Source organism: Artibeus jamaicensis, unplaced genomic scaffold, assembly GCF_021234435.1.
Source record: "Artibeus jamaicensis isolate MK-2021 breed Jamaican fruit bat unplaced genomic scaffold, CSHL_Jam_final contig_76, whole genome shotgun sequence".
In the NCBI taxonomy this organism is placed as follows: Eukaryota; Metazoa; Chordata; class Mammalia; order Chiroptera; family Phyllostomidae; genus Artibeus; species Artibeus jamaicensis.
Genome location: NW_026521954.1, coordinates 20,599,397 through 20,625,393, shown reverse-complemented (window position 1 = coordinate 20,625,393; position 25,997 = coordinate 20,599,397). Strand labels below are relative to the sequence as shown.

Sequence of the window (25,997 nt, the reverse complement as noted above, 5' to 3'; positions counted from 1 at the left end):
CCATTCATTTACTGACAGGCACCTAGGTTGATTCCAGGTCTTGGCTATTGTAAATTGTGCTGCTATGAACATTGGGGTGCATAGGTTCTCTTGGATTGGTGTTTTAGGGTTCTTAGGATATAGTCCCAGCAGTGGAATTGCTGGATCAAAAGGCAGATTCATTTTCACTGTGATGTTTTAATGTGGAGCTTCAATTCTCTTGGGGGAAAAACCCCCACTTACCAAGCCATGGTACTTCTGAAACTACAGGGTAATTTAGGATTTTTCTTATACCCTTTTCATCTATTAACCTTAGCAATTTATGTTTAATATAATCTGCCATTCTCCACTGTAAATGTCATGATCTAGGAAGTTCTTAGGAGCAAGTTAACAGAGTGTCAATTACTTACCTTCTTTCATCTCAGTTCTATAATAGTAGACTATGATTATAATGCCAGATAGGAACTTGCTACTACACTCTTATGTATCTCCATCTTCTGGGAGCCATAAAGATTTTCTCTGCTTCAGAGCTGCCCCCCCCCCCCAGTATTGGAAAAAAGAAGACTCTTGCAGGGTTTTTAAGTTGACCTTCTTTGGGACAGAACTAACAGCTGTCATACTTGGCTGAATTTTCCTCTCAAATTATGTGGCATTAGTAATTGTTTTAGTTGTTATTCTGTGGATAATAGGAGTCTGCTTTTAAAATTTTGATTTTTATGTGGTCAAATGAAAAGTATAATCATTAGAAATGGTATTGAGAGATTTTATTTGAACTTGAATATATTTCAACTATAAATAATAAAACATTTTTAAGAACATACCAAACCAATAACACAGAAAGGTCTGGAAGTAAACTGGTTCTCTTATTATTTTTTACTCATTTCCCCCTTTCTATTTAGTTTGTATACCTTATTCATTCTCTGTGAGAAAAGGACAAATTATTGGAGCAAAATGTTTTACCTGACAAGTGTACCTTACAGTTTCATTCTAAGTTATTTGGAGAAACATGCTTGAGCAGTGCTCCTGTTTGAATAAACAGGTGATGTCTGAGAGAGATCAGTCCTGGACACAGCTCTTTTGCTTTGGTGGCTTTTTTATTCTTGCATGTGGAATAAAAATCACACTGGTGCATTATCTACCCTAATAGAAAGACTGCTGGGCCTTATAAAATAGGAAGCATTTTCCTATTTATGCTTAATTAATATGTTTTATGTCTTTATTTTTAGAACAACTTTAGTAAATAAAAGAACAGGATAATACATTGAGATCAAAGAACAATGCTTAGTTTCAGGCTATAAATTGACTAATTTGTGCACGTGTTTTCATTTTCTCTCCTGCTTCTCCCCATTTTTATGTTGGAAAATGCCTTTATTGGTCTTCCAGAATAAGGTTAAAATATGCAAAGTCAAGGATATTTAGGTGTATTAGCATAACCACCACAGTCAGAGTTAGAATCTCATTGTAATCTGAGTTATAACTAATCTCATTATATTAATTATTATATTCTCTATTTGTACCTTTTCTTGTTGCAAAACTTTGATTTGCCTTCACTTGTATGCATATTAACTGTGTCAACACACATGGATGTGTTGAATAGTTCTGCATTTATTAAAGATATAAAATCGGTAACTTAAAAACAAACTTTCCACAAAGAAATCTACAGGCCTAGATGGCTTTACTGGTAAAGGAAGCAGACTTTTAAAGAACAAAAAACTGCAACTTCATAGAACTATTCAGTTCTATATTTATTTATTCAGCTCTATATCTATTCTATGTATATATGTATACCCATTGTGTGTGTATATTCTTGTGCCAATTTTAAAGGTTATTTGTTTAAGCAGTTTTTTCCACTAGATGTTGAATTTATTAGCATAAAGTTGTTAATAATATTCCCATTTTTAGCCTTTTAATACTCGTAGATTCTATATTGATTGAGGTCCCCTTTTTCATACCTAGTATTTGTGATTTTAGGTGTTTTTTTTCTTCTTGATGAAGGGAGATACATCAATTTTGTAGTTTTCAAAGAGCGACCTTTTTTTTTTTTTAAGATTTTATTTATTTATCTTTAGAGGGGAAGGGAAGGAGAGAGGGAGAGAAACACATGGGTTGCCTTCTGGGTGAGGATGGGGATGGGGGCGACCTTTTGACTTTATTGATTATCTTTCTGTTGGTTTGTTTTTTTATGTTTTTATTTATTTATTTATTTATTCTTTATGTTTTTAATTTGCTATTTTTCTATCTTTTTTATGGCATAAACTAGGATTATTCAAACATTTCTGGTTGTCTACTATGCATTTAAAACTATAAATTTTCCTCTAAGTATGGAAATTTTCCTGTAAGTATATAGCTTTTGCTACATTCCACAGATTTTATATTGTGTTTTTATTATCCTTCAGTTTCACTCTTTTGGGGTGTAAGAACCTAAAAAACACCCTAGTTTCAGAGCAAAAAATAAGAAAAGTAATTTAATTTTAGTTGAAAACCATTGTAAATATTCTAGTCCAAATCAGATTTTAACCAAATTCTACTTCTCTCAGCACATATGATTTTACCTTTATTGCCAGTAATTTTCATGCACTAAGTATATGTGTGTATAATTCTTAGAATGTATGTCTGAAGTATACTGTACATGGAAAATGTAATTAGTGGTTCCCCTTCTATAATGAATTTAATTCGGGTTAAAGGAAAGGATAATTGGCAAGGTAAAAAGTAATATTTTTGTTGGTGGCATTTACTCAGTTAACTTCTCTTTTAAATAATTCTATAGCTTTTATGTATTCTAAAAAGAAAGTGGTCTTTTTTTGGCAGTGAAGATTCTAGTTAGTATGGCGAGTCTGTGATATGTTCTCAGCCTTGTATTACGTCCTTTGCTCAGCTGAACTTTGGTTAATAGATTGTAGATGTTTGTTATTTCACTAACTATAATAATACTTTATTATAGTTAGTAATTTGGAGTAATTGTAAATGTAGTTATAACATAATCATACTTACAATATTAGAGTTAACACAAATAGTTTGTCATTTTGAGTCACCTCTATTATCTGTCATTGCTCGTATAGCAATTTCCTTAGCCACTGCATTCATGGACCCTTAAATACTTATAACCTGCACTTTTTTCTCATGATAAAAATTTGTTAGACTTTATTGTGTTTATGGGGCTGCTAAATTTGTATGTTTGTTAGAACACCTTACAGTGAAAAAGTTTCTAAAGTATTTCTAAAGAACTGTAAATTTGAATCTATCACTTTTTAAATCAAAAACAAGTAGGTATGTTGTTTTTCCACCTCATATTATTTGTTTTTTAAATATAAAATTATTTATTATGAACCAGTTACTCACAGTTAATATTGTTTTTAATAGATCTTGATGAGGTTCATTTTGTTCCGTAAAAGTTTCATTTTGAAGATGTTTCTTTCCATTGACCACAAAGAAGATTGACATTTGTTTATTAGTCTTTATTTCTTTTTTTTTATTGATTATGCTGTTACAGTTGTTCTATTCCCCCCTTCATTCCCTTCCACCCTACCCCCCATCCCCACCATTACCCCCCCTTTAGTTTATGACCATGTGTCTCAATTCCTTTAGATTCTATATTTCCCATGCTATTCTTGCCCCCCCCCATCTATTTTCTATCTACTGTCTATGCTACTTATTTTCTGTACCTTCTCCCCCCTTCTCCTCCTCCCACTCCCCTGTTGCTAACCCTCCTTGAGATCTTCATTTCTATGTTTCCACTCCTGATCTAGCTGTCCTTTTAGTTTGCTTTTGTTTTAGGTGTGGTTGTTAATAACTGTGAGTTTGTTTCCTTTCACTGTTCATGTTTCTTTAACTTCTTTTTCTTCAGATAAGTCCCTTTAACATTTCATATAATAAGGGCTTGGTGATGATGAACTCCTTGAATTTGATCTTATCTGAGAAGCACTTTATCTGTCCTTCCATTCTAAATGAAAGTTTTGCTGGATAGAGCAATCTGGGTTGTAGGTTTTTGGATTTCATGACTTGGAATACCTCTTTCCAGCCCCTTCTTGCCTGTAAGGTCTCTTTTGAGAAATCCACTGACAGTCTGATGGGGACTCCTTTGTAGGTGACTGTCCCCTTAGCTCTTGCTGCTTCTAGGATTCTCTCCTTCATTTTAATTTTGGCTAATGTAATGATGATGTGCCTTGGTGTGTTCCTTCTTGGGTCCAACTTCTTTGGGACTCTCTGAGCTTCCTGGATTTCTTGGAAGTCTATTTCCTTTGTCAGATTGGGGAAATTCTCCTTTATTATTTGTTCAAATAAGTTTTCCACTGGTGGCTGTGCCTTTCCCCCTTCTGGTACCCCTATAATTCGGATGTTGGAGCGTTTCAAGATGTCCTGGAGGTTCCTAAGACTCTCCTCATTTCTTTGAATTCTTGCTTCTTGACTCTTTTCTGTTTGGCCATTATTTGCTTTCTTCTGGTCCACTCCATTGATTTGAGTCCCAGTTTCCTTTTCATTGCTATTGGTGTCCTGTGCAATTCCATTCATTTCAATTAGTTTCGCCTTCATATATTTGTCTAATTTGTCTTTATTTCTTATAGCAAAGGAATTGTGAAAATTAAATTAATATTTATAAAGCTGCTCAGTACACATGAGTATCTTTCAGAATAACTTATTAAAATTCAGTTTGAATTTATGGAATAATTCTTGTTTCCTATACTCAGTATGAATTTTGTCCTTGTTTTTATGACTTATAAACTTCAAATTATTGTTTCCAACATCTGGCTAGCTATAGTTCACAGACAAACCTGTAACCCCGTCTTTGTCACCCCAACCCCAGTACTCTGTGCAGGCTGACATGTTTCAGACTGTCCTTGTTTACATCACTTGCATCATTATGTGTCATATTTTTCAAGATGATAATGATATTTATGTTGAATATTTACTCATGTATTAAGGCACATGCCATTTATTATATACATTGTCTCCTTACTCAAAAACAAAATCTTTCACTCTATTTCTATGGAAAAACAACCTGTCTACATTGTTTTTTTCCTTGTCTAATGAATTTCTGAAGAATCATGATTTGATATCTGTACTTGACAAAGCTCTACATGTATTGTAAATCCCTCCCGTTTATTAATAATAAACCAATACTTTCAAAGATCATGCATGTTCTCAAACACAGTTATCATTTTTAAAAATCATTATCTTAACATCTCATATTGTTATTTTATTGCTCTTTTTTATGTTATTACATTATTTTTCTTTGGCACTCTGTCACAATAACATTTTGGCTTTACTCTTAATTTTCTTAGCACTACTTTATCTCCTTGAATGTTCTATTTCTTTTTTGTAAGTTTTCCAAAAATCTATCCTCATCATTTTTCTCTGGAGTTTTTTATCTGTGATATGTCCAAGTACCTTAAACAATCAACCTCTGCTGAGTTGACTCCTTTTAGGGGGTACACAAAAAATCGGAATTATCTTCCGGAGGGTGGCAGGCCCCTTGGAATACAGCCTTCCCCAGCTAGGTTAGTGTTCCAGGAACCCATCTGTATCACTTTACCAGTTGGCATTGTGAGAGGCAGTGTTCAGCTTCAGTGAATTTTTTTGTAAGACTCTTTCAGTGTGTTTGTCCCTTTCACAATGGGTGATTTATGAGCGCACCTGCCCACACCAGGTAGAGTATTCAGCAGTTTTTAATGAAAAACAGCAACACTCCTATGCCCCACCTTCCCTATTCACCTGATCTCACCCCAGTGACTTTTTGTTTTTTTTTCTCTGGATGAAAAAAGCCTTCAAAGAGAAATGTTTTTCCAATGTGCAAGAGAGGTTGAAACAAAAAATTGGAAAAACACTAGAAGGCATTGAAATTAACAAGTTCAAAAACTTGCGAACAAAGGAAATAAAACATCTTGATAGGTTCGCGCATCAACTAGGGAGTACTTTGAAGGTGACTGAAGCTTTAAACATGTAAGAGTAAATATTCAATTTTTTATAAAAAAATTCCAGGGGGGTTTTGCCCACCCCAAACATGACTGATTTCCTTCCTCCACTTCAGCCTTCATATATTTACTTTTTTCTCCCACTTTTTAAATTTTAATTGTTGTTCAAGTACAGTTTTCCACATTCTATCAGCTTGTGAAACTTCATGTATCTAAAGCTCAGCACTTCCTACACCAGTTTCTGGTCGTTACTTAAGTTTTTATATTTAGTCAGTGGTTCTTACCATTCATGTATTATAATCTCCTTTTGGTTCTTTCTTTCCATTATTTTTCTCTTCTTTTGTTTCTCGTCTACAGTATTTTTTCCTACTGTAGTCACCCCTGCCGTCCCTCCTTCCTGGATTTTTTGAAGGACTTCTGGCCTGCTCAGTTCCACCTACCTTAACCGTACTTGCTAAGTCTTCTTAAAGCACGAAAAAAAGTTGTCAGCTTATTTGAAAGCTCTGTATTGTTATTTTCTTCACCCACTTAGATAAATGCCTTTTAGCCTGGCTTTCAAAACGGAGTGCTCTGACTAACCTCAGAGTGCTTTTCTAGCTTGACTACTCTTTCTTAAATAAATTTATTTTCCTACTTTTTCTTATGCATATATCACCTTCATTTATTAAGCCATTGAATTTGTCATTACTCTGTGTATGCTTTAATTTATCATTTTCTAATATCTGAGATTCAAGTCATATTTATTATGTTTTAGGCCGTTCTTCTCTCTTTCCAATCGATGATGGCTTGCTGGATGATGGTCATAATGATCAAGTTGGTGTTTTAAACTCACCCACATGTTACTCAGCTCATCAAAACGGAGAACGAATAGAACGCTTCTCTCGAAAAGTTTTTGTTGGTGGTCTTCCTCCAGATATTGATGAAGGTAAGTTGATGATTTGAACTTTTAAAAAAAATTCTGAAATACAGGGTGAATGAGGTAAAGAATTTTGTACCTTTAGAGATTTTCACTTAGACATCCATCTCTGTTTAAATATTTTAAATATTTTGTCACCTGCTGAAATGTGGAGGCAGTTAAACAAAAAACTTTTTTAAAGTTGATTTCTTTACATTATGTTATAATGCATATTGCTACTGTGAGTGCTTTTTTTGTAAATAGGATTTTCATGCCCTAGATGATATTCTACTTACGGTGGAACCTATTTTATGTGGAAAATCTACTATTCTCCTTCACAACTAATAGATGAGTCAATGATTCAATAAACTGGGAGATTATTCTGCATAATAATAATTTTAATAAAGTTCCCATGGGATAAGGTTACCTAGAACATATATTGGATTTGACCTGTCAGATGTTTCAGTGAAACTGCCTGGCGGATGTCAGATGCAGTCAGTATTTACGAGTATTACAGATTTCCACATGTTGTTTTAACATTCTTTTTTGTCTCCAAACCTTGCTTATCAAGCAATAGTGGATCTCTATTTAACTTAGCATGCTAAGTTAAAACATGTTAGCATGTTTTTCAAGCCAGTGACTTTAAGATTTGCTGTACTATATTCATTATTATCCATACAGTTTTATATAAAAATTTTAAAATCATACTGAATTGATTATTCTGGCCAGTGTGCTACTTAAAAATGAATTTAGTTGGACAAAATAGCTATTTTTATGTATAAGTTTAATAAGAATATTAAATATGTTTTCAGTATTTATATTGTAACTTAGGCTATTTGGTACTTTTAAATATTAGATCTTTGAAGTAATAAAATATGGAATTTTTAGAATGAATCATTAAAACTAATTTCTATGCATATTATTGTACTTTCTTAAGATGAAATAACTGCTAGTTTCAGAAGATTTGGACCTTTGGTAGTAGATTGGCCTCATAAAGCAGAAAGCAAGTCCTATTTTCCACCAAAAGGTAAGGGTTTTTATTGTTAATATTTGCTGGAGAATCAATTATATGTGAGCAAAAGAGACAATATCAATTACTTCATGTTCTCTTTTTTAAAATTCGGTATGACTGTTTCTTTATCTAAAAGTTAACAGTGATTTGTAGAGGCTGGTAATATGTATCGGGTGAGGTCAAGAGACCTAGTCTAGACTTGCTATACTTTCTCTATAACGTTTTGATGATGATTTTAAAGATTCAAATGTTTCAGTACTTTCTGTGTATAAAGTGTCGTTTTTCTTTTTTTAATTATATTTTATTGACTATGCTGTTCCAGTTTTCCTGATTTTCCCCCCTTTGCCCTCCTCCACCCAGCACCCCCCACTCCCTCAGGCAGTCCCCCCACCACTGTTCATGTCCATGGGTCATGGCATAAGTTTTTTGGCTACTTCATTTCCTATACTATACATTCCCATGGCTATTCTGTAACTACCTATTGATACTTCTTAATCCCCTCACTTCTTCACCCATTACCCCACACCCCCTTCTCATCTGACAGCCATCAAAATGTTCTCCATATCCACGTTTCTCTCTGTTCTTCTTTGCTTAGTTTGTTTTTAGATTCAGTTGTTGATTTGTATTTATCACCATTTTATTGTTCAAAGTTCTGATCATCATCGTTTTCTTAAATAAGTCCCCTTAATATTTTATACAGTGATGGTTTGGTGATGATAAACTCCTTCAGTCTTGTCTGGGAAGCTTTTTATCTGCTCTTTGATCTCTTTATCTGCTCTTTTTATCTGCTCTCTTCTAAAAGAGAGCTTTGGTGGGTAGAGCAATGTTGGTGTAGGTCCCTGCTTTTCATGACTTGGAGTATTTCTTGCCAATCCCTTCTAGCCGGCAAAGTTTCTTTTGAGAAATGAGCTGACAGTCTTAGGGGATGCCCCTGTAGGTAACTTCTTTTCTGTCACTTCTTTTGAGATTCTCTCTTCATCTAACCTTTGGCATTTTAATTATGATTTGTCTCCGTTTGGTCCTCTTTAAGTCCAATTGTTTGGGACTTTCTGTGCTTCCTGGACTTACATGTCTATTTCCTTCACCAAAATAGAGAAGTTTTCTTTATTTTTTCAAACAGATTTCCAATTTTCTTCTCTCTCTCGTCTTCTGGCACCCCTATGATGAGAACGTTGGACCTCTTGAAGTTGTCCCAGAGGCTGCTTATACTACCCTTATTTGGGGGGATTCTTTTTTCTTCTTATTGTTCTGATTGGTTGTTTTTTGCTTCCTTATGTTCCAAATCATTGATTTGATACTCAGCTTCATCCACTGTACTGTTATTTCCCTGTAAATGCTTTTTTATTTCAATGAGTGTACCCTTCATTTCTGATTGGATATTTTTTATGTTGCTTAGGTCCTCACTAACTTCTTTGAGCATCCTTAAACCAGTGTTTTTAACTCTGCATCTGAAAGATTGCTCATCTTCATTTAGTTCTTTTTCTGGAGTTTTGATTTGCTCTTTCATTCAGCCTGTTTCTTTGTTTCTTCATTTTGGCAGCCTCCCTACATTTGTTTCTATGTATTATGTAGAGCTGCTTTGACTCCATGTCTTGGTAGTATTGCCTAATGTAGCAAGTGTCCCGTAGGATCCAGTGGCATAGCCTCTGCAATTACCCAAGCTAGGCACTCAAGGTTCCCCCTCTGTGTGGGCTAAGTACACCCTTCTCTTGTAGTTGAGCCTTGTTGGTAGATCAATGAGAGGGATTTACCCAGGCCAGTCAGCTGCAAGGATTGGCTGTGACCACTGACCACAAAACTCCACCTTCTGTGGAGGATCAACTGTGCAGGGACAGGGCGGTGGTGCTCTAACATGGTCTTTAGCTGTCCACTTGGTGCATTGGCCCTGGGGTTTCCTGGGTGGCACAGGCCAGGGTCACCCCACACCTGTGTTTTGGCAAGGCAGCAACCTGCCAGAGCTATAAAGCAATTGTGCTGGGCTTAGAGATTCCCAGGCAAAGCCAAGCTGTGAAATAAGGCTGGCTGCTGCTAGTGCTGGGCCAAGGGCTCACTGAGGCCCCTGTCACTTGTTTGAGAGGATTTAGGAAGTTTTCAGCAGGAGCCAAGACTAGCCATTCATATGGAAAAGCTCCTTGGGTGGACTGATAAGTTGGGTAGGGAGATGTTTCTGAGGATCTCCAAGTGGGGGTCAAACAATGCTAGCCAGTGTGATGGAGTCTCAGGTATGGCACCAGCTTGCTGGCTCTGTGGGGGAAGAAAAAGGGCAATTGCCTCTGCTTGCCTTGATGCCAGACCCTTCAGTTCCTCCCAGTCTGCCACTGGTGCCTTTCAAGCTGCTACCCCCATGCTGGAGCTCAGAGGGAGTATATGTGTGGGTTCTTTAAGAGAACTGCTTGGTCTCCAGCGGTTTCCTTATAGTGCCTCAATTCCTGCTGGTTTTTGCAGCCAGAAGTTTTGAGGACTGACCAGCATCTTCCTGGCACTGGAACCCTGGGCTTGGTGTGGAGCTAGGAGTCCTTGCTCCCAAGATATCCCTTCTGAATTTTTATCCACCGCACCTGGGCCATCTCTACTTTTTGTCACTGAGAATTATAGAACCTCCATTGCTAGTGCATTAATTTTTTAAAGAAATATAATAATACAATTACTTTTTATGCCTTTAGATCTTGTACTTAAGGGCTCAAGAACATCTTTTGAGCAGGGATTCTGGATCCCAGGCCTGTATGAAAATTTAAAGCTATAGATGTCCTTCCATATACTCTGAATTTTCACATGATTTTGGAATTTACTAGACTTGGAGGTCCCAAATCCTTGGTTTAAAGAAAAACTTAAGTCCATATAGATATTTGTTAGTTTTAACCTACTGTTATCTGCAGTTTTACTATCTTACTCTTTTATAAAGTTTATTTTATTTGTATGTGTGTGTGTGTGTTGGCTGTTGTCTTTTTTTACATTTTTATCTATTTTTAACAATTTTTAATTGCAGTTGACATACATTGTTATATTAGTTTCAGGTGCACACTCCAGTGATTAGACATCTATAACTTACTAAGTGATCAACCTGGTAAATCTCGCACTCACTTGACACAATACAGAGTTATTAGATTATTGACTCTAATCTCTTCCCTATGCTGTACTTTACATCCCCATGACTGCTGTATAACAACCAATTGGAACTCCTTAAGCCCTTTACTTTTTCGACCCACTCCCCTAACCCCCTCCCATCTGGCAACCATCAAAATGTTCTTTGTATCATGAGTCTGTTTTTGCCTTCTTATGCATTTTGTTGTTTAGGTTCAATTGTTGACAGATACATAGTTCTTGTCATTTTGTTCATACATTTGATCTTCTCTCAACCTTCTCCCCTTCCCCCTAATATGCCTACTAGTGTCTAGTGTTCCTGTGGAAGTTACTCTCATCCCTTGCCAGGACCCCTTCAGATGTGTATGTGAACTACTTGTCTGCATCTGGGGTTCTCTCCAGTTTTCCTCCCTTAGCACAGCTGGAGCAATCTCTGTAATTCATCTGACTGTGCTACTCTGCTCCTCTGCCTAAAATCCTTCAGTGGTTTATTTATTGCTAGAGTAATGGCAAAAATGCTTTTGGCTCTCCGGCCCCCTCATCTTTCCACTTTTCTTCTCCCACTACTGATTCTTTTGTTCCTTTCTGATTCCATAATCTGGCCTTTCTCTCGCCTGCCTCAGGACTTTTATGCATGGTGTTCCCTTGCCCTGAAGACTCTCGTCCATTGTCTTTTCATCTAAATCCCCCACTTATTTCACCTTAAATATCAGTTGCTCAGAGGAAACTTTCAGATGCACCTTAGAGTTCAAATCAAGGTATAGTCTGTCCTACCACTGTCCTCTTCCATTGCACTTGTCACAGTTGCAATATTACATTTTTACAATTCTAAAAATACATACTTATTTTATTTAACATCACATTCTTCCAATCTGTACGATGATTATCTTTACTCATCTTTGTATTCTCAGTAATCATGGATTGATAGTTGCCTAATACAGGTGGGGGAAAGCTTCACTGAGGTTTGAACTAAATCTGAAAGTTAATGTGCAGTTTAGATAGATAAAAAGTGTTAAAATTGAGTTCCAGGCAGGAATTGAAATACAATTTTGAAAAGGAGTTTGAATAGGTTTCTGTGGAGACATACACATTTTTTACACGAGCCTTTTGTTCATCTGGAGGGATAGTGGACTATAAGTCTAGGAAGATGTGTTGGCAGAAATATAGTGAAACCGAATACTTGCCATCTTTGTGGTTATTGTTACTGTTGTTGTCGTCGTCGTTGTGGTTTTTGAGGCAGTTGTTAGTTTATTTTCCCAGACCAAAACCAAAATATATGTGTGTGTGTATTATGGCAAATCATAGGAGTTATTTTTGGTACAGTTATACTTAATTGTAGCCATGGCCAAAGACCAGTTTTCCCAAACCATGTTCTTTCAAGCATTTTTGTCATTGCTGTAATTAATCATTTTTCGTGGTTTGGAAAACCCTGGTGTAGAAGCATCCAGTTGGTATTGCAAACTTGTAATTAAGGCAAGGACTTAAGCCCTTGGGTACTGACTGAGCCACCCAGGTATGCTTCCTTTGCAGTGAATGAGGTTCACCCTATGTGACTATTACTAGCTTGATCTAATAAGTAAGTTCTAGAGAACTATAGGTGGTTTATTTTTAGTAAGAGTATTGCAATATTCAATGGCTTTCCTTAGCAAGCTCATAGCTTACCTGTCAGGTTGCTTAACTAATTTTTATGATATAAACAATTCCTCCCTAATAGTCACAAAAAGTAATTAAGCAATATTAAAAATACTGAACTTAAAGTATTGTTTAAAAATTCATATGAAAATAATTATATCAAAAAAATCATAAAACTTAAGCAGCATTAAAATATTGGATTTAAAATACTATTTTAGTAAATTAGCCTTATATCCTTTCTATCATTACAAAGCAATTATAGCTTTCAAATGCTCAGCTTTGTATCAGAATTAAAGCCTTCACTTAAAATTAGTCTTCATTTTTAAATTTTTTCAAGCATATTTATATTGTTTCTAGCAATTAAAAAGTTTCTTTCTAAAATGTGTTTCTTAGTCTTACATAATTATACCTTTGGAAGTTTCTATTTGTGTAGGTTGGTTTGATGTCTTATTTATGCAATTGAACAATATAATTTTATTAAAATGAAGTACTTCTGTGTCACATCAGACCTTTGTGGCAATAAAAGCTGATTTGGCAACAAGCAGTGTTTTTTGAAATCTATGTAAAATATGACCCCACACTTCCCATTGTTTAATGGAACAGATGTGCATGGACTGCTTGATGGCTTCGTTTTAGGCCTAGATTACAGTGCTCCACGTCTGTGCAGAAATCTTCTCAAGGAAAGGGATATTTTTAGGTTATTTATAATTATCAACTGCTGGGAATAATCACACAATACTAAACTTGCCTTTTTATAATGAAGTCTGCTCTGCCTGCTAGACGCATGATTGATTAAAGATTGACAAGTGGCTGTTACAAGAAAAGGGCAAGATGCACATTTCCTGATGATACAGGAAGTTAAGCAAGAGCTTGGATTTTTTGTACAAGTCTAAGTAGTTGCTAGACTGAAAAAATTGTATATCCAAGTTGAGACCTGATTTACAAGTTCTCACCCACCGTGAAGGAACCTGCTCATTCCATCCTCCCTAAGATAGTTTTCTTAGTATCAGCTGGAAGTTGTCAGGTTGACTGTGGAGTTTTCTCTCTGCATGAAGAAAGTCCTGAGCCTTCCCAAGTGTGCTGTAGTCCAAAAGTGTGCTCTAGATCTTCGTGCCTTGAAGACACAGGAAACTTCAGGTCCCAATATGCTCAGTGATTAATCCTTCCAAATTGTTTGAGGCTGGGACTGACCTGAGTTTGAATTTACTCAGCCAATTCCTTGCTTATATGACTTACTTTGAGCAAATAATTATCCACTTGATACCTCAGTGCTGTATATAAAGTAGCAAATTAATTTATTGAGTATATGTTTTTGAGTATATTGAGTGTATGTTTTTGTGGGTATTGTGTTCTATTAAAAAGTACAATGATTCTAGTCTTATTTGATAGATTTTTTCATTTAAAAAAGTGTATTTTCTAAACAGTAATGAAATTTGGGGTGTAATCACTTTCCTTGACAACATTGCCTTATTTTTCTTGGCTATTACAGGCTATGCATTCCTTCTCTTTCAAGAAGAAAGCTCAGTTCAGGCACTAATTGATGCTTGTATCGAAGAAGATGGAAAACTCTATCTGTGTGTTTCCAGCCCCACCATCAAAGACAAACCAGTAAGTAAACCCTACATGAACTGTAAGCTACAAATGCAAGTTTTCCAAAAACTGTTTTAAAGTAGATGTTAGTGGAAAACAATTTAACCACCATGTTAAGAGGTCAGTTTTTTAAAATTTGGATAATTTATAATTCCTAGATAAAAAATAATGATAATTTGTTTCCAAACCCAACTATTCAAAATTTTTCACGATGAAAAAAAACCACTTTATAGCATAAACTATAAAGGGAATAAGACCCAATAAAGTAACATCTTTTTCTTCATAGGTTCAGATTCGTCCTTGGAATTTAAGTGATAGTGATTTTGTGATGGATGGTTCTCAGCCTCTGGATCCCCGAAAAACGATTTTTGTTGGAGGTGTTCCCAGGCCACTAAGGGCTGGTAAGTAGAATGCTAACATTATGTGTGCGTGGTTTTTTTAAATTATTTAAATATGAATTAATCATTTTAGTAAACATTTGGTAGCTATTAGATCCATGGCACTGTTGGACAGGTGAGGGGCAGATTCTTTATGCCCAGTAGTTACTAGAGACAGATCTGAAAACTGTTCTGAAACCATCAAGTAATTGGGAATTGGACCTCATCTATCAATAATTAATAGCTAACTCCAAGTAGACTCGATAAGAAAAATCCACTCAAATACTCTGACTTCTTAAGTATTACTTGCTAAGATACGAGAATTTGGGGTCTGTTTATTTTATGTGAGTTGATTCTGTTATCCGAGGAAGAAATTTTGGATTTAAAAAAAATAGCACTTTAGACGAGTAAATAATAAACTTATGTTGTCAGGAACCAGAGATTTACTGGAAGATGTTATAGAGGAACATAATTATAGATGTAAATGGCCACTGTGCAAGCAAGCTTTGGGATGCCATGTGTCCTGTGAAGTGTATCAGTGTCCCTTTCATTACTGAGAACATTCTCTTCTAGTATAGGAGATGTAGGTTAGAGAACTACCCAACATACAAATACTAACAGGACATAACTGCTACAAAGAAAGACTGTAGAGAACAGAAGAGCATATGGCCAGGGAAGGTGATATAATCTGTTATTTAAGTACACTTGTATTGAAGCTGACATATAAAGATCAAACAGAAGGAGTAGGGGGTGGTAGGGAGGGTTATGAGGAGTTTTCAGATAAAGGGAACCACATACTCAAAGGCCTTCAGTGGAGAGAAGCAGAATACATTAGAGGGACTGAAATAACCCAGAGTGCCTGACGGGGGTTAAGAGGAGCGAGTAGAGAGACACAAGAAGACATTGAAAACGTCAACAGGAAGTCTGGACATACAGGTCTAATATGCTAATTTAGTCTTTATCCTCAGAGCAAGGGGAGACCAATGAAGAGTTTTTAATAGAAGGAGACATCACATTTTCATTTTTGAAAGATCTCTTTAGCTAATGACTCATGGAGGATTGAGACTAGACATTGGTAGACCAATTTAGTTGCCTATTATTGCAGTTCAGGAGACAGCTAATGGTGGCTCGGATGAGTGGTAGTGGTGGAGAAAGAGCTAAGTGAACAGATGTCATTAGGTAAATGCAAAGACAGAATCCCAGCTTTCAACGTTAAGCCACTAGGTAGGTCGTGGTACCTTTTACTAAGCTAAGAAACACTAGAGAAGGAGCAAGTTGTTGGGAGGGGTTGGGTATTGGTTTTGAAAGCTCTGACACCTTTCAGAGCTCCCAAGTATAAATTTCAGTTAAGCCATCAGTATCTAATACAGGTGTCCCTGACTTTCAAAAGCTTGATTTACTTTACACTTATATAAAACACATATATTAGTACCCATTTAAGCTAAATAACCAAGAGAAATAGAGGAATTCTGCTTTTAAATTTTTCTAATTTTTACAAAAGTTTTTATAGGGAACCCTCTACTTTCAGATAGTGAGGGAAACCTGTATATTTTTTTTAAGAGTATCACATACTGCTCTTTGGCAAATACACCGGGGGTGGATCAGACTACTGTGCCATGATCCAGATGAAAGCTGGAACAGGATGTTAGTGATGAAGGTGAGGTGATTGGATTCTAGGTATTGAAAAGAATCCAGTACCAAGGCAGGTTCAATTCTAGGTATGTCTTGAAAGTCAGGTTCACAGGATTACACATGCAAGTATGGAAAAAGATAAAGCCAAGGGTCCTAACTTGGCAACTTCATCTTTTCCATTGCTTACTAACTGAATCAGCAAAACATCACTGGGGCAAGTTTAATGGGATGGCGGAGGATCAGGAGTGCCGTTTTGAATGCACCGAGTGCTGCAGTGTCTGAAATATCAGTAAGAGTTGTCCAGTAGACAGGTGCGCAGATGAGTGTGGAGTCCAGGGAAGAGGCCTAGACTGGAGGAATGTGGGAGCTGAGAATAGATGGCTGGTGATTAAAGCCATAACACAGGATCAAGTCACCAAAGCCAGGAGCGTGGAGAGAAATCCAAGGACTGAAACCTGGGGTATTCTGACATTGAAAAGTCAAGGAGTTGAAGAAGAACTAAGAAGAACAGCAGGAATTGTAATGAGGCAGGAGGAGAATTAGTAGAATAATGTATCCTGGAAGCTATATGGAGAAAATATTTCAAGGGGAAAGAAGAAAAGAACTATGTTCAATGCTGCTTTCAGGTAGATTGACCATTGAACTTGATAGGCAGGTGATCTTGACATGAGCAATTAAAGTGGAGTTATGGGGTAAAAACCTAATTATGAAGGGTTGAACAAAGAATAAGAAGAGAGGGATTAAGAAATATAAAAAATTTTTTTAGCAGTTAGGGGAATATGAAGAGAGTTACTGTGATAGCAATTAGAGAAATGAAGCAGTCACTGAGAGGAAGAAGCAGGTAAGAGTTGTTGAGATGGGACAAATTACAGTATATTGGGAGGGATCCAGTATGGAGAGAAAAACTGATGATACAGTAAGTTGAGAATAGCCAAAGTATTGGTTGGCCAAAAAGTTCATCTCTTTTTTTTCTGGAGATGGCTCTAGTAGTACTTAGTTGTCTTTAACTCCATTTGAAACAGTCTTGTTAGATAGTATTGTGACAGCTGTCATATCATCGTGCATTTTTTAAAAACTTACCAAGATTGGTGAATTTTTGCATAGCCATTTTAATATTGAAGGTAGAAGAAAATACATAACATTTTTGGCACATTATGCTTTCATATTTCAAGAAAGGTAAAAACAACTGAAATATAAAAAAGATTTGTGCATTGTATGGAGAAGGTGCTGTGATGGATGGAACATGTCAAAAATGGTTCACAAAGCTTCGTGCTGGAAAGTTCTCACTGGACAATGCTGCACAGCAGGTAGACCAGTAGAAGTTGATCAGTGTAATATCGGGGGAGATAGCCAACACACTCAAAATATCAACATCAGTAATGTTATTGGTGAAAATTAAAAATGTGTCTTTTATATTACAGAAAAAACTAGATGGACTTTTTGGCCAACTAGCTAATTCTTCTGTAATGAGAACAATTGGAATCTAGTGTATAAGTGATAAGATGGGATTTAGAAAAGAGCATGAAACTGGATATCCAAATGATTTTTACTTTTTTAAGAAGCACTTAAAAGTTGTTGATTTACTGTGTTCTCTCACATTTGATCTGAACTTCTTTTTTTTTAATCCAAGGACTTTAATGTATTTCTTTTTCTTTTGAAGTGGAACTTGCTATGATCATGGACCGGCTGTATGGTGGAGTCTGTTATGCAGGAATTGACACAGATCCTGAGCTAAAATACCCAAAAGGTGCTGGTCGAGTTGCTTTCTCCAATCAGCAGAGCTATATTGCTGCCATCAGTGCTCGGTTTGTGCAGCTTCAGCATGGTGATATTGATAAACGCGTAAGTTGCCTACTGGAAAGTCATTTTTGTCCTATAGTAAGATGCTAATAATAATAAGGGAAATAATGAGTTAATGTAATTCAAACACTGAATATTTTTATACCCCTTTAACTCTGAAAGATATATATCATATCAAAATACCTCTGAAATGTAGAAATTTTCAATGTACTTTAAGCTTCAGGTATAATATGAAATATATAAATGGCATTTTAAGGCATGTCAAAAATTTGTATTAGCCAATAAGGTCTGAATATCCTTCTAACTTTGGAGGCAGAGCTTGTTTTAAAGCTTGTATTCTAGAGCTGGACTACCTAGGGTCCCATTTCCACCATGTGCTCTGTAATCCTGGGCAAATTAACCCTCTTTGTGCCTCTCTTCCCTCACTGCAAAATGGAAAACAGCAACAGTATCTCCCTCACAGTTACTTTGAGGGTTAAATAAATGGATTCACATATATAGCAGCACTGAGAACAGAGCTTGGTACTAAGTGCTATTTACATGCTATTTCTTTTTAATTTGTTATAAAATCTAAAATAAAAATATATTGTGTATATTTTCCTAAAGACAAATAATATGCAAATAAACTCAATATGCAAAATAATTGTCCTAAACTAAGAGTGTTTACATTTATAGTACACATGAGATATATTAAGAATGTTAGGGAAATTAGCTTTCACAGACCCAGATTAGTAGCCATAACTGGAGTGGGTTCTTACTTTCCCAGTGTAACAGTGTCTTGAAGGTTCTCCTTGGAGGTTGCACAATCCATGACTGTTCGGGGACCGGAGTGCTGATTAACTAATGCTAATTGACTAGACCATGGACTCTTAAAAGTGCCATCAGTTGAATTACCAAACCATACTGTTTGGGAAAGAAGTACAGCACGTGTTCAGTTCATATGTGCAAAGTGGGGTTTTTTTTGTTTAGCATTGTTTTCTGGCATTGTTACTTAAAATACCGTGAAAAAATTAGGAGAAGGGGCTCTGCTTTTATTCTGACATGCATATGAAATTTTTTGAACCAGCTTGTGCCTTAGAGTTTCTCTAAATCAGTGGCTTCAACCTTGACTTCATGTTACAGTCACCAGGAGCTTTAGAAAAACCTCGGTGTCTGAATCCTACCCAAAGATCCTGCCGTAATTGGTCTGGGATGCAGCCAGGTATCCCCAGGTGCTCCTTCCTCATGTGCAGCCACGCTTTAGACTACTGTCGTAGTCTAACCCTGCTTTTGCAGAGAGGTGATACCGTCACAAGGAAATTATTTGCTTCACATTTCTTTGTACTTGTCTAATATGCAGAGGCAGAGGGAAAAGATTGTTGCATTGTCATACCTCATACCTCTTTGTGTCCAAAGTAAGAGTGAAGGGCCAATATTAGAGGGAGAGTATCAGTTCCTAAATAGCAACCCAGATGCAGAACAAGTGATTTGAGAAACACAAGCCATCTTTAAAAGGCATTGAAATCCCTAAGAGAAGTTTATTTTTTTTAGATATGTGCTACTAAAGTATTATGGAAAGTAAGAATAGGTAAAAAATTGATGAAACTGTTTCCCAAACAAAAGCTAATTGTTAAGAGATCATTATTAATCAGAAATAGATATTGAAATCATCCATTTTAAATCTAATTTCCCATCTTTGAAGTCTTTGATTTTGAGTTAAGTAGATTAGCTTCATAAAATAATATCTATAATTTAAAAATGCAAATAATTGACAACATTGTATTTGTAAAATTGTATTCAATACTTTGACATTAATTCTTGATACTTGCTCTGAGCGTTTTATGAGGTGTTATGGAAATAAAGTAAACAGCACTGAAATTATCTTCAGTTTGCTTAAAATCCAAGGCAAGAAATAACCATGAGAAAGAAACCCAGAAAGCATGTATAAGTGTGCCACTTTTATTCAAATATGTGCTAGATATTCTGCTAGGTACCAGGTACTGAGTATTAAGCAAATGGACATGTTCCCTGTGCCTACGGAATTTATCACGTGAAGACATGAAATCCAGTAGTTCCTATGCGACCTTCATATATTTTTTTAGTCATAGTGAAGTTCCTCCTTCATTATAGTTATGATTAAAATACCGAATCAAAAATAATAGCCTAGCAGCCAAGATAGAATCCATAAGAAAGAAGATGAAAGATAAAGATTGAACATAAAAATTTTAGAATTTGAGTCAAAGATTATTTAAAAGGCCAAATGGAAGAAAAGGTTAAAAATCCTTAACTAGCAAAGAGAACTTAAAATATTTTTTTTAAACTGGAGCAGGAAAATATCCCTAAGATACAGACAATTCAGAAAAGCAAAATGTTTAATATATGTAAAATGTTTTTATCTTAACTCCAATTGATGAAATACAAGTATAAGCAATGTAATTCTGTTACTTCCAAACTTTCTATGAAAGTTTTTTTACAGTTCTTTTTATGAACTTGTAGTTTATTTCCAGTTTGTCATAATTGTAGTTATTACAAACAGTGCTGCAGAAAATATTCTTATAGGTTCAATTTCTGCACACATGCAAGCATTAAAGTAGACCACAGAGTACACATTGTTGGGTCATTTTATACTGCAAGCAAACACTACTTTATCTAAACCCATGCTCTTAAGACACCCAATTTTCTCTGCTGTCCTATGGAAAGGGTGAAATTTTAGGCTGCCTGTCACTATTTAGTTAGACAGACGTAGTAACTTTTCATTTATAAAGTTATTACAAATGAGAAAGCAAGGCTATCTCAGCTGATAGTAGCTAACACTAATTTACAGAGAGTATTTACCATGTGCCAAGTACTGTCTTACATGCTTTTATTTGCATAATTAAATCCTCATTCCATTGTGCAGCTTCTTTTATCCTCATTTAACAGATGAGGTTAAGAGATTTAGCACTCAGACCTTTTTGAGTCTGAGCTCCTCTGCAAGTCAGGCCTTCACAGTGGGACTTGGACTTTCTGTCTGACAAGTTCACAGAAGTCTAGGCACGGCCTCAGTAGCATTATACAGCTCTGCTTCCCAAGCAGCTGTTCACCAGCAAGGCGCAGCTCTCGCCCGCAGCAGAGAAGCCCTGCCGCAGCCAGCGGCTGTGCGGGTTGTGCCATCTCACGGGTGGTGTTGGAATGAAGGGGAAAAGATGGGAAAGTCATTTGTCCTCCGTGACCACTTCAGATCCCTTTACTTTTTCACTCAGAATCACCTCTGAAAATATTAACACACAGGTGCTTCTAAGATGTTACTTCAAGAAAGGTGAGGGTGGAATGTTTTGCAAATCAATTAGACTTTTATAGGTTTTAAAAGTATTTTCTGTCGTTGGAAAATACAGTAAATACCATTCAGTTTATAGTCTTCTGAAAATTACATTACCAAAAATACAGAAAGATTACCAAACTAAGTGCTCATTCAATCACATGGTCAATTATGAACATGAAACATCATATAAAAAGATGATTAGTTCAAGAACAAAATGACTTTTTAAAACTTACTGTATGGTAAAGTATTTCCCCAGGAAACTGCCTGCTTTCTCAACATTCAATGCTGGTCTTTTTTCTCTGCAACACATTTTAAATTATCACTACAATGATTTCTGGAGCAGACTTAATGAAACGTTTTTCTCTCTTTTTCCAGGTAGAGGTAAAGCCATATGTGCTCGATGACCAGATGTGTGATGAGTGCCAGGGCGCACGCTGTGGTGGGAAATTTGCTCCCTTTTTTTGTGCCAATGTCACTTGCCTGCAGTATTACTGTGAGTTTTGTTGGGCAAATATCCACTCTCGTGCAGGACGTGAGTTCCATAAGCCATTGGTAAAGGAAGGTGCTGATCGCCCGCGTCAGATCCACTTCCGCTGGAACTAAGAATAGCAAACCTGCCTCCGTTGAACAAGGAAAGAAAGGCTGCATGTGGCTTACCGTGTCCGAAGATACTGACATGCAGAAGAAATAAGTGCATTCTTCTGCTTTCACCCCAGCTCTCAATACATGCATCTTTATCAGCAGCCAAAACACTACAAGCCTCTTGTTTTTCACCAAAACCCTACATCTCAGGCTTACTAATTTTTGTGATATTTTCATGTTAAAATAAAATGTTTTTTTGTATTTTCTCCAAGTTATTTTTATATGTAAAGTTAAAATTAGATATGAGAATGTTTTGCGTAGGGGCAAACAGTCTGCTGCTATATAGTGGGTGAAGCGTGCACTTATTTCTAAACGTGGGTTTTTAACTTCAAGATCTGCCCCAGTAATTTACCAAAGGTAGCAAAATAATAGTGAAGATGGAATATGTCTGCTACAAATGCTTATTTTTATTGTTGCTATTTTCAGTGTATACATAAACTAAAATTAGGGTTGATTTTTTTGCTCTCCATTTTGACTTGCAAGAAATAATACCTCAAGATAATCTGATTTATTAGCTATTTTTAAACATTTTTAATCACAAGCTGTATTAGCTTTGCTGCTATATAGGTGTTATGTGTAAATGCCACCTATTAATACGGGATTGAAAACGTTAGAGACACACTGCATTGCAGATGAAATGCAGGCAGCACAATATGGCCTAAACTGCCATAGTTTTAGAATGTGAAAAAAAATGCATGTTTACTTACCTGTATACACCATATGCATGCACTAGAGTTAGTAACTAACAAGAGGTGAGGTATCGCAAGTGTTCACAAAAGCTCTCTTGAATCTAGTTAGCATGAACAAATTATAAAAATTTGTTTTAAAAAAGCAAACTTGCATGCATTATTGTGACTTCAAGTTTTAAAAAAATTGTCCTACATGTGTATAATACGCAAATTAGCTTTAGATTAGAGAGTGCAGCCATTTTTGTGATCTGGTCAGTAGTGGAATTCGATTTTATGCAGACTGGATGTAATATTTGTAATCCCTGTGCAATTTTGTGATGTGCGGTTCTAATTCATGTGCAGTGATATAGTATAGATAAAAGATTGAGTAAAAGAGAAATACTAGAATTTTAAACCAAGTTGATTTTAGCCCCTTTGATAGTTCATGGTTAAGACATCCTTTATAAACCAAAGATGGCCAGCACACTGCTAACCAGTCACCAAACGTAAGACCCACAGGAAGCCCATATTTAAACAAATGACCTTTTATAAAAGAACGCAAAACTTTAGTAAATTAAAGTAAAGTCAAAATGGAGATGGGGAAATATACAGATGGCTAGTTGCATAAAATTCAATTTTACCTTAAAGACAATGGTGAAATCTGTCTTGAACTTGCTTACATGTTTGACCTATATATATTGGGGTCTTCTGTCTAAACTGGGGTCACTGTTGCATGGAACACTGTTGTTTCTTAGTGGTTAAGAATTGCTTTTTAAAAAAATTTTGATGAAGGAATTTTGGTAATGACTTTGCTTGCAGTTTTTGGGAAAATGGCATGGAGACATGCGACAGGTAATGAGTTTCTCTTGGTACTGAAACACTATTAGAATATCATTAGGGACATTTTTTCTCTTTAGAGCATTTTTAATGCAACCGGCCCCTGTATTTTAATGTAAAAGTTACTCTGCAATCTAAGCAAAGCACCAACAATGGTAGATGTTTTTTTTAATGCAGAACTAAGATTCTTGACTCTAAAGAGAGAAAATTGCAAGGGTATTGTCTTAGAGCAACCCCTTGGGACAATCCTTCATGTGAGCGAAGTGTTGATCTTAACATTGGTTGTCCGTGGTGTGCTTTTTGTACTGTAAAATATGGGGTTCATGTCTAACTCTGCTGTTTTATTGTGGTTGTGGTTCAAGTTTTTAATGTTTAAAGTTGATGCTGTTTTCAGAAGAGCTTTTTACTAATTTATTTGTCGATGTTCCCTATTTGTTACTTAACCATGATCCTCCAGATTTTTGGAGTATTCTTTTCTAACCTTAGCCCTGCCAACCTTGATCCATTTGACATTTGTTATGCACTATTTTTATATCTCTGTGAGAGATTTTTCCAACAGTCAGCTATTTTATGGCACACTTTTTTTGACTGATGACATCTCCTTTGCTATACCTCAATTTTTGGAATAGAAAAGAAATCAGTAGTTTTGCAATGTTAATTATTTAGATATTTAATTTCGCAGATTTTTAAACTTTATTTTCATAATTTCTGCTTCGTGTTTAAAACTGAAGAGCCTTTTCATGTATTAAATAATGAACAGTAAAATAAATTATATGATGCAAATAATTGGAGATGTTGAAAATCACTTTCCCTTCTTAAACAAAAATAAATATTGGGAATGAAGGGAAATGTAATGGAACAAACACCCTCTTTGCCACGGGTAAAAATGACAGAAATGGATGATTTGTTTCACCTTCATTTCTGTTCAATAAAAGCTTGTTAACCTAATATTTTGATCCTTTCCCACCTTACCCCTACCTCTTTTTTTTTTTTTGCCTTGTATGTACTACATTCTTATTTTCTAACTGTTGAACACTGTATTGGAGTTTTTTTAATTTACAAATCATATTTATTTTACTATTTTTGTAGAAATTATTAATTTTGATTGTATTTTTGTATTTTCAAAGCTTCTTCGGTTGTGTTCTCGAAATGTTCTTATTGCTGCCCAAAAGTATGACTATGGAGGAAAAAAATACTTTAAAAATCCACACTTTTTGTTAAGAAGGAAACATTTAGCATTTATATATTTGTGTATGGAAAACACTTGACGTTTTATCCCTGTTGCATCTGGCTGCACAGAGCCTCTCCTCAAAGATGCTACAAAACTTGAATAGAACCCATTCTGGAAGGCTGACTAACCTCGATTCTGTGTCGTGATGTGCAATACTGTTTCTAACGTTTGTATAAAAAAAATAACAGTGTAAACCTTTTTAATGCAAATTTATTTTTTTCATTGCATATTTTGCAGATTTTATCCACAGTGTCATTTTTTACTGTCAGAAAAGATACCCCTTTTGTCATTGCAACTATTTTTTAAATCCAGAAATCTTTGTACTGATGTAAATGATTGTAGTTATTTTGGATAGTGTTTTGCTAACAAAAGGAGAGACTTTTTTCATGCATATTTCTATTTTGTTTTTTTGGGTTTTATTTTATTTTAATAGTAGTAAAATACTTGGAATAATTTTTCATATTCTTGTCATTAATATTATTTTGTATTTTTATGTGGAAATATATAATTTTATGACACTAATTGCTAAAGTTTATTTTATGTTGAATTATTTTTGGAGCTGAAATCTTTGTAATATTAAAGCAACTAGTTTCTAATTCCCAGTTTCTGTATAGAATCGCACAAGTGGTTTATGGAGTGTTTGGACTGTAATTATAAATGGTTCTTTGATATGCAAATTAATATTTTCAGTTGATTTTATTTTATATTCCTAATGGGGTGTTAAAGCTGTTTTTTATTTTTTTCTAAATAAAAAGAGAACCCATGATTTTATGGACACTAGGTAAACGCCTTCAGCTTAAATTTTTGGGTTAAACTATTTTAGTTTATTTTATTGTTATCTTCCAAGTGTCTAATAAATCTCCAGTCTGTCTGTTGTACTGGTAATTTAACTCTGTAATGGAATAGTTTGCTGCCAACTATTTATATTAAGTAATTTTTAAATATTTGTAATATTGTTGACTGACTAATAAACTATTAAGTTATTGGCATAGTTGTGGAATCTTATTCTTTACTTCAAATCTATCAAAATATCCATCACTGCAAGTAAAACCTTCTAAGAGAGTTTAGCGACGTGAATATACTATGAACCCCAGGCTGACTCTAGAGCAAGTGCGGGGAGAGCCAGTGTAGGGAGAGAACTGTGGAGATGATCTAATCCAGCAGTTCTGCCCAGAAGACCCTTTGCATCGGCCCTCCCATGCTCACCCTCAGCCCCCACATGCCCCACCACCACCACACGCACACGGAAACTTCCCTGTTGCAGGCGTTACTGGAGGTCAGTGTGACCATATCCAAAGTGATGCTGCACTCAAAAACTGAAAAGCTGCGGACCATTTTACTAAATGCACCATTTCCATGGTGCTTTCTCAGATACCCTCTAGTTGGAAGCTGCTCATCTTGTCATTTTTCTACGTGTTTTTTGCTCAGCCTG

The 25,997-nt window shown here is 35.6% G+C and overlaps 1 protein-coding gene across 10 annotated transcripts in view; it reads left to right on the top strand.

The window, feature by feature from the left end:
• Nucleotides 1-25,552, top strand: part of CPEB2 (cytoplasmic polyadenylation element binding protein 2) — a 60,936-nt gene extending 35,384 nt beyond the window's left edge. For all 10 annotated transcript variants that reach the window (XM_037127013.2, XM_037127011.2, XM_037127009.2 and 7 more), the window contains 6 exons: nucleotides 6,643-6,813; nucleotides 7,721-7,810; nucleotides 13,998-14,116; nucleotides 14,385-14,499; nucleotides 17,768-17,949; nucleotides 21,563-25,552. In XM_037127013.2, the coding sequence (XP_036982908.2) occupies nucleotides 6,643-6,813; nucleotides 7,721-7,810; nucleotides 13,998-14,116; nucleotides 14,385-14,499; nucleotides 17,768-17,949; nucleotides 21,563-21,790 (905 nt within the window). In that variant the 3' untranslated portion in view covers nucleotides 21,791-25,552. The remainder of the gene's footprint in view (nucleotides 1-6,642; nucleotides 6,814-7,720; nucleotides 7,811-13,997; nucleotides 14,117-14,384; nucleotides 14,500-17,767; nucleotides 17,950-21,562) is intronic.
• The last annotated feature ends 445 nt before the right edge of the window (nucleotides 25,553-25,997 follow it).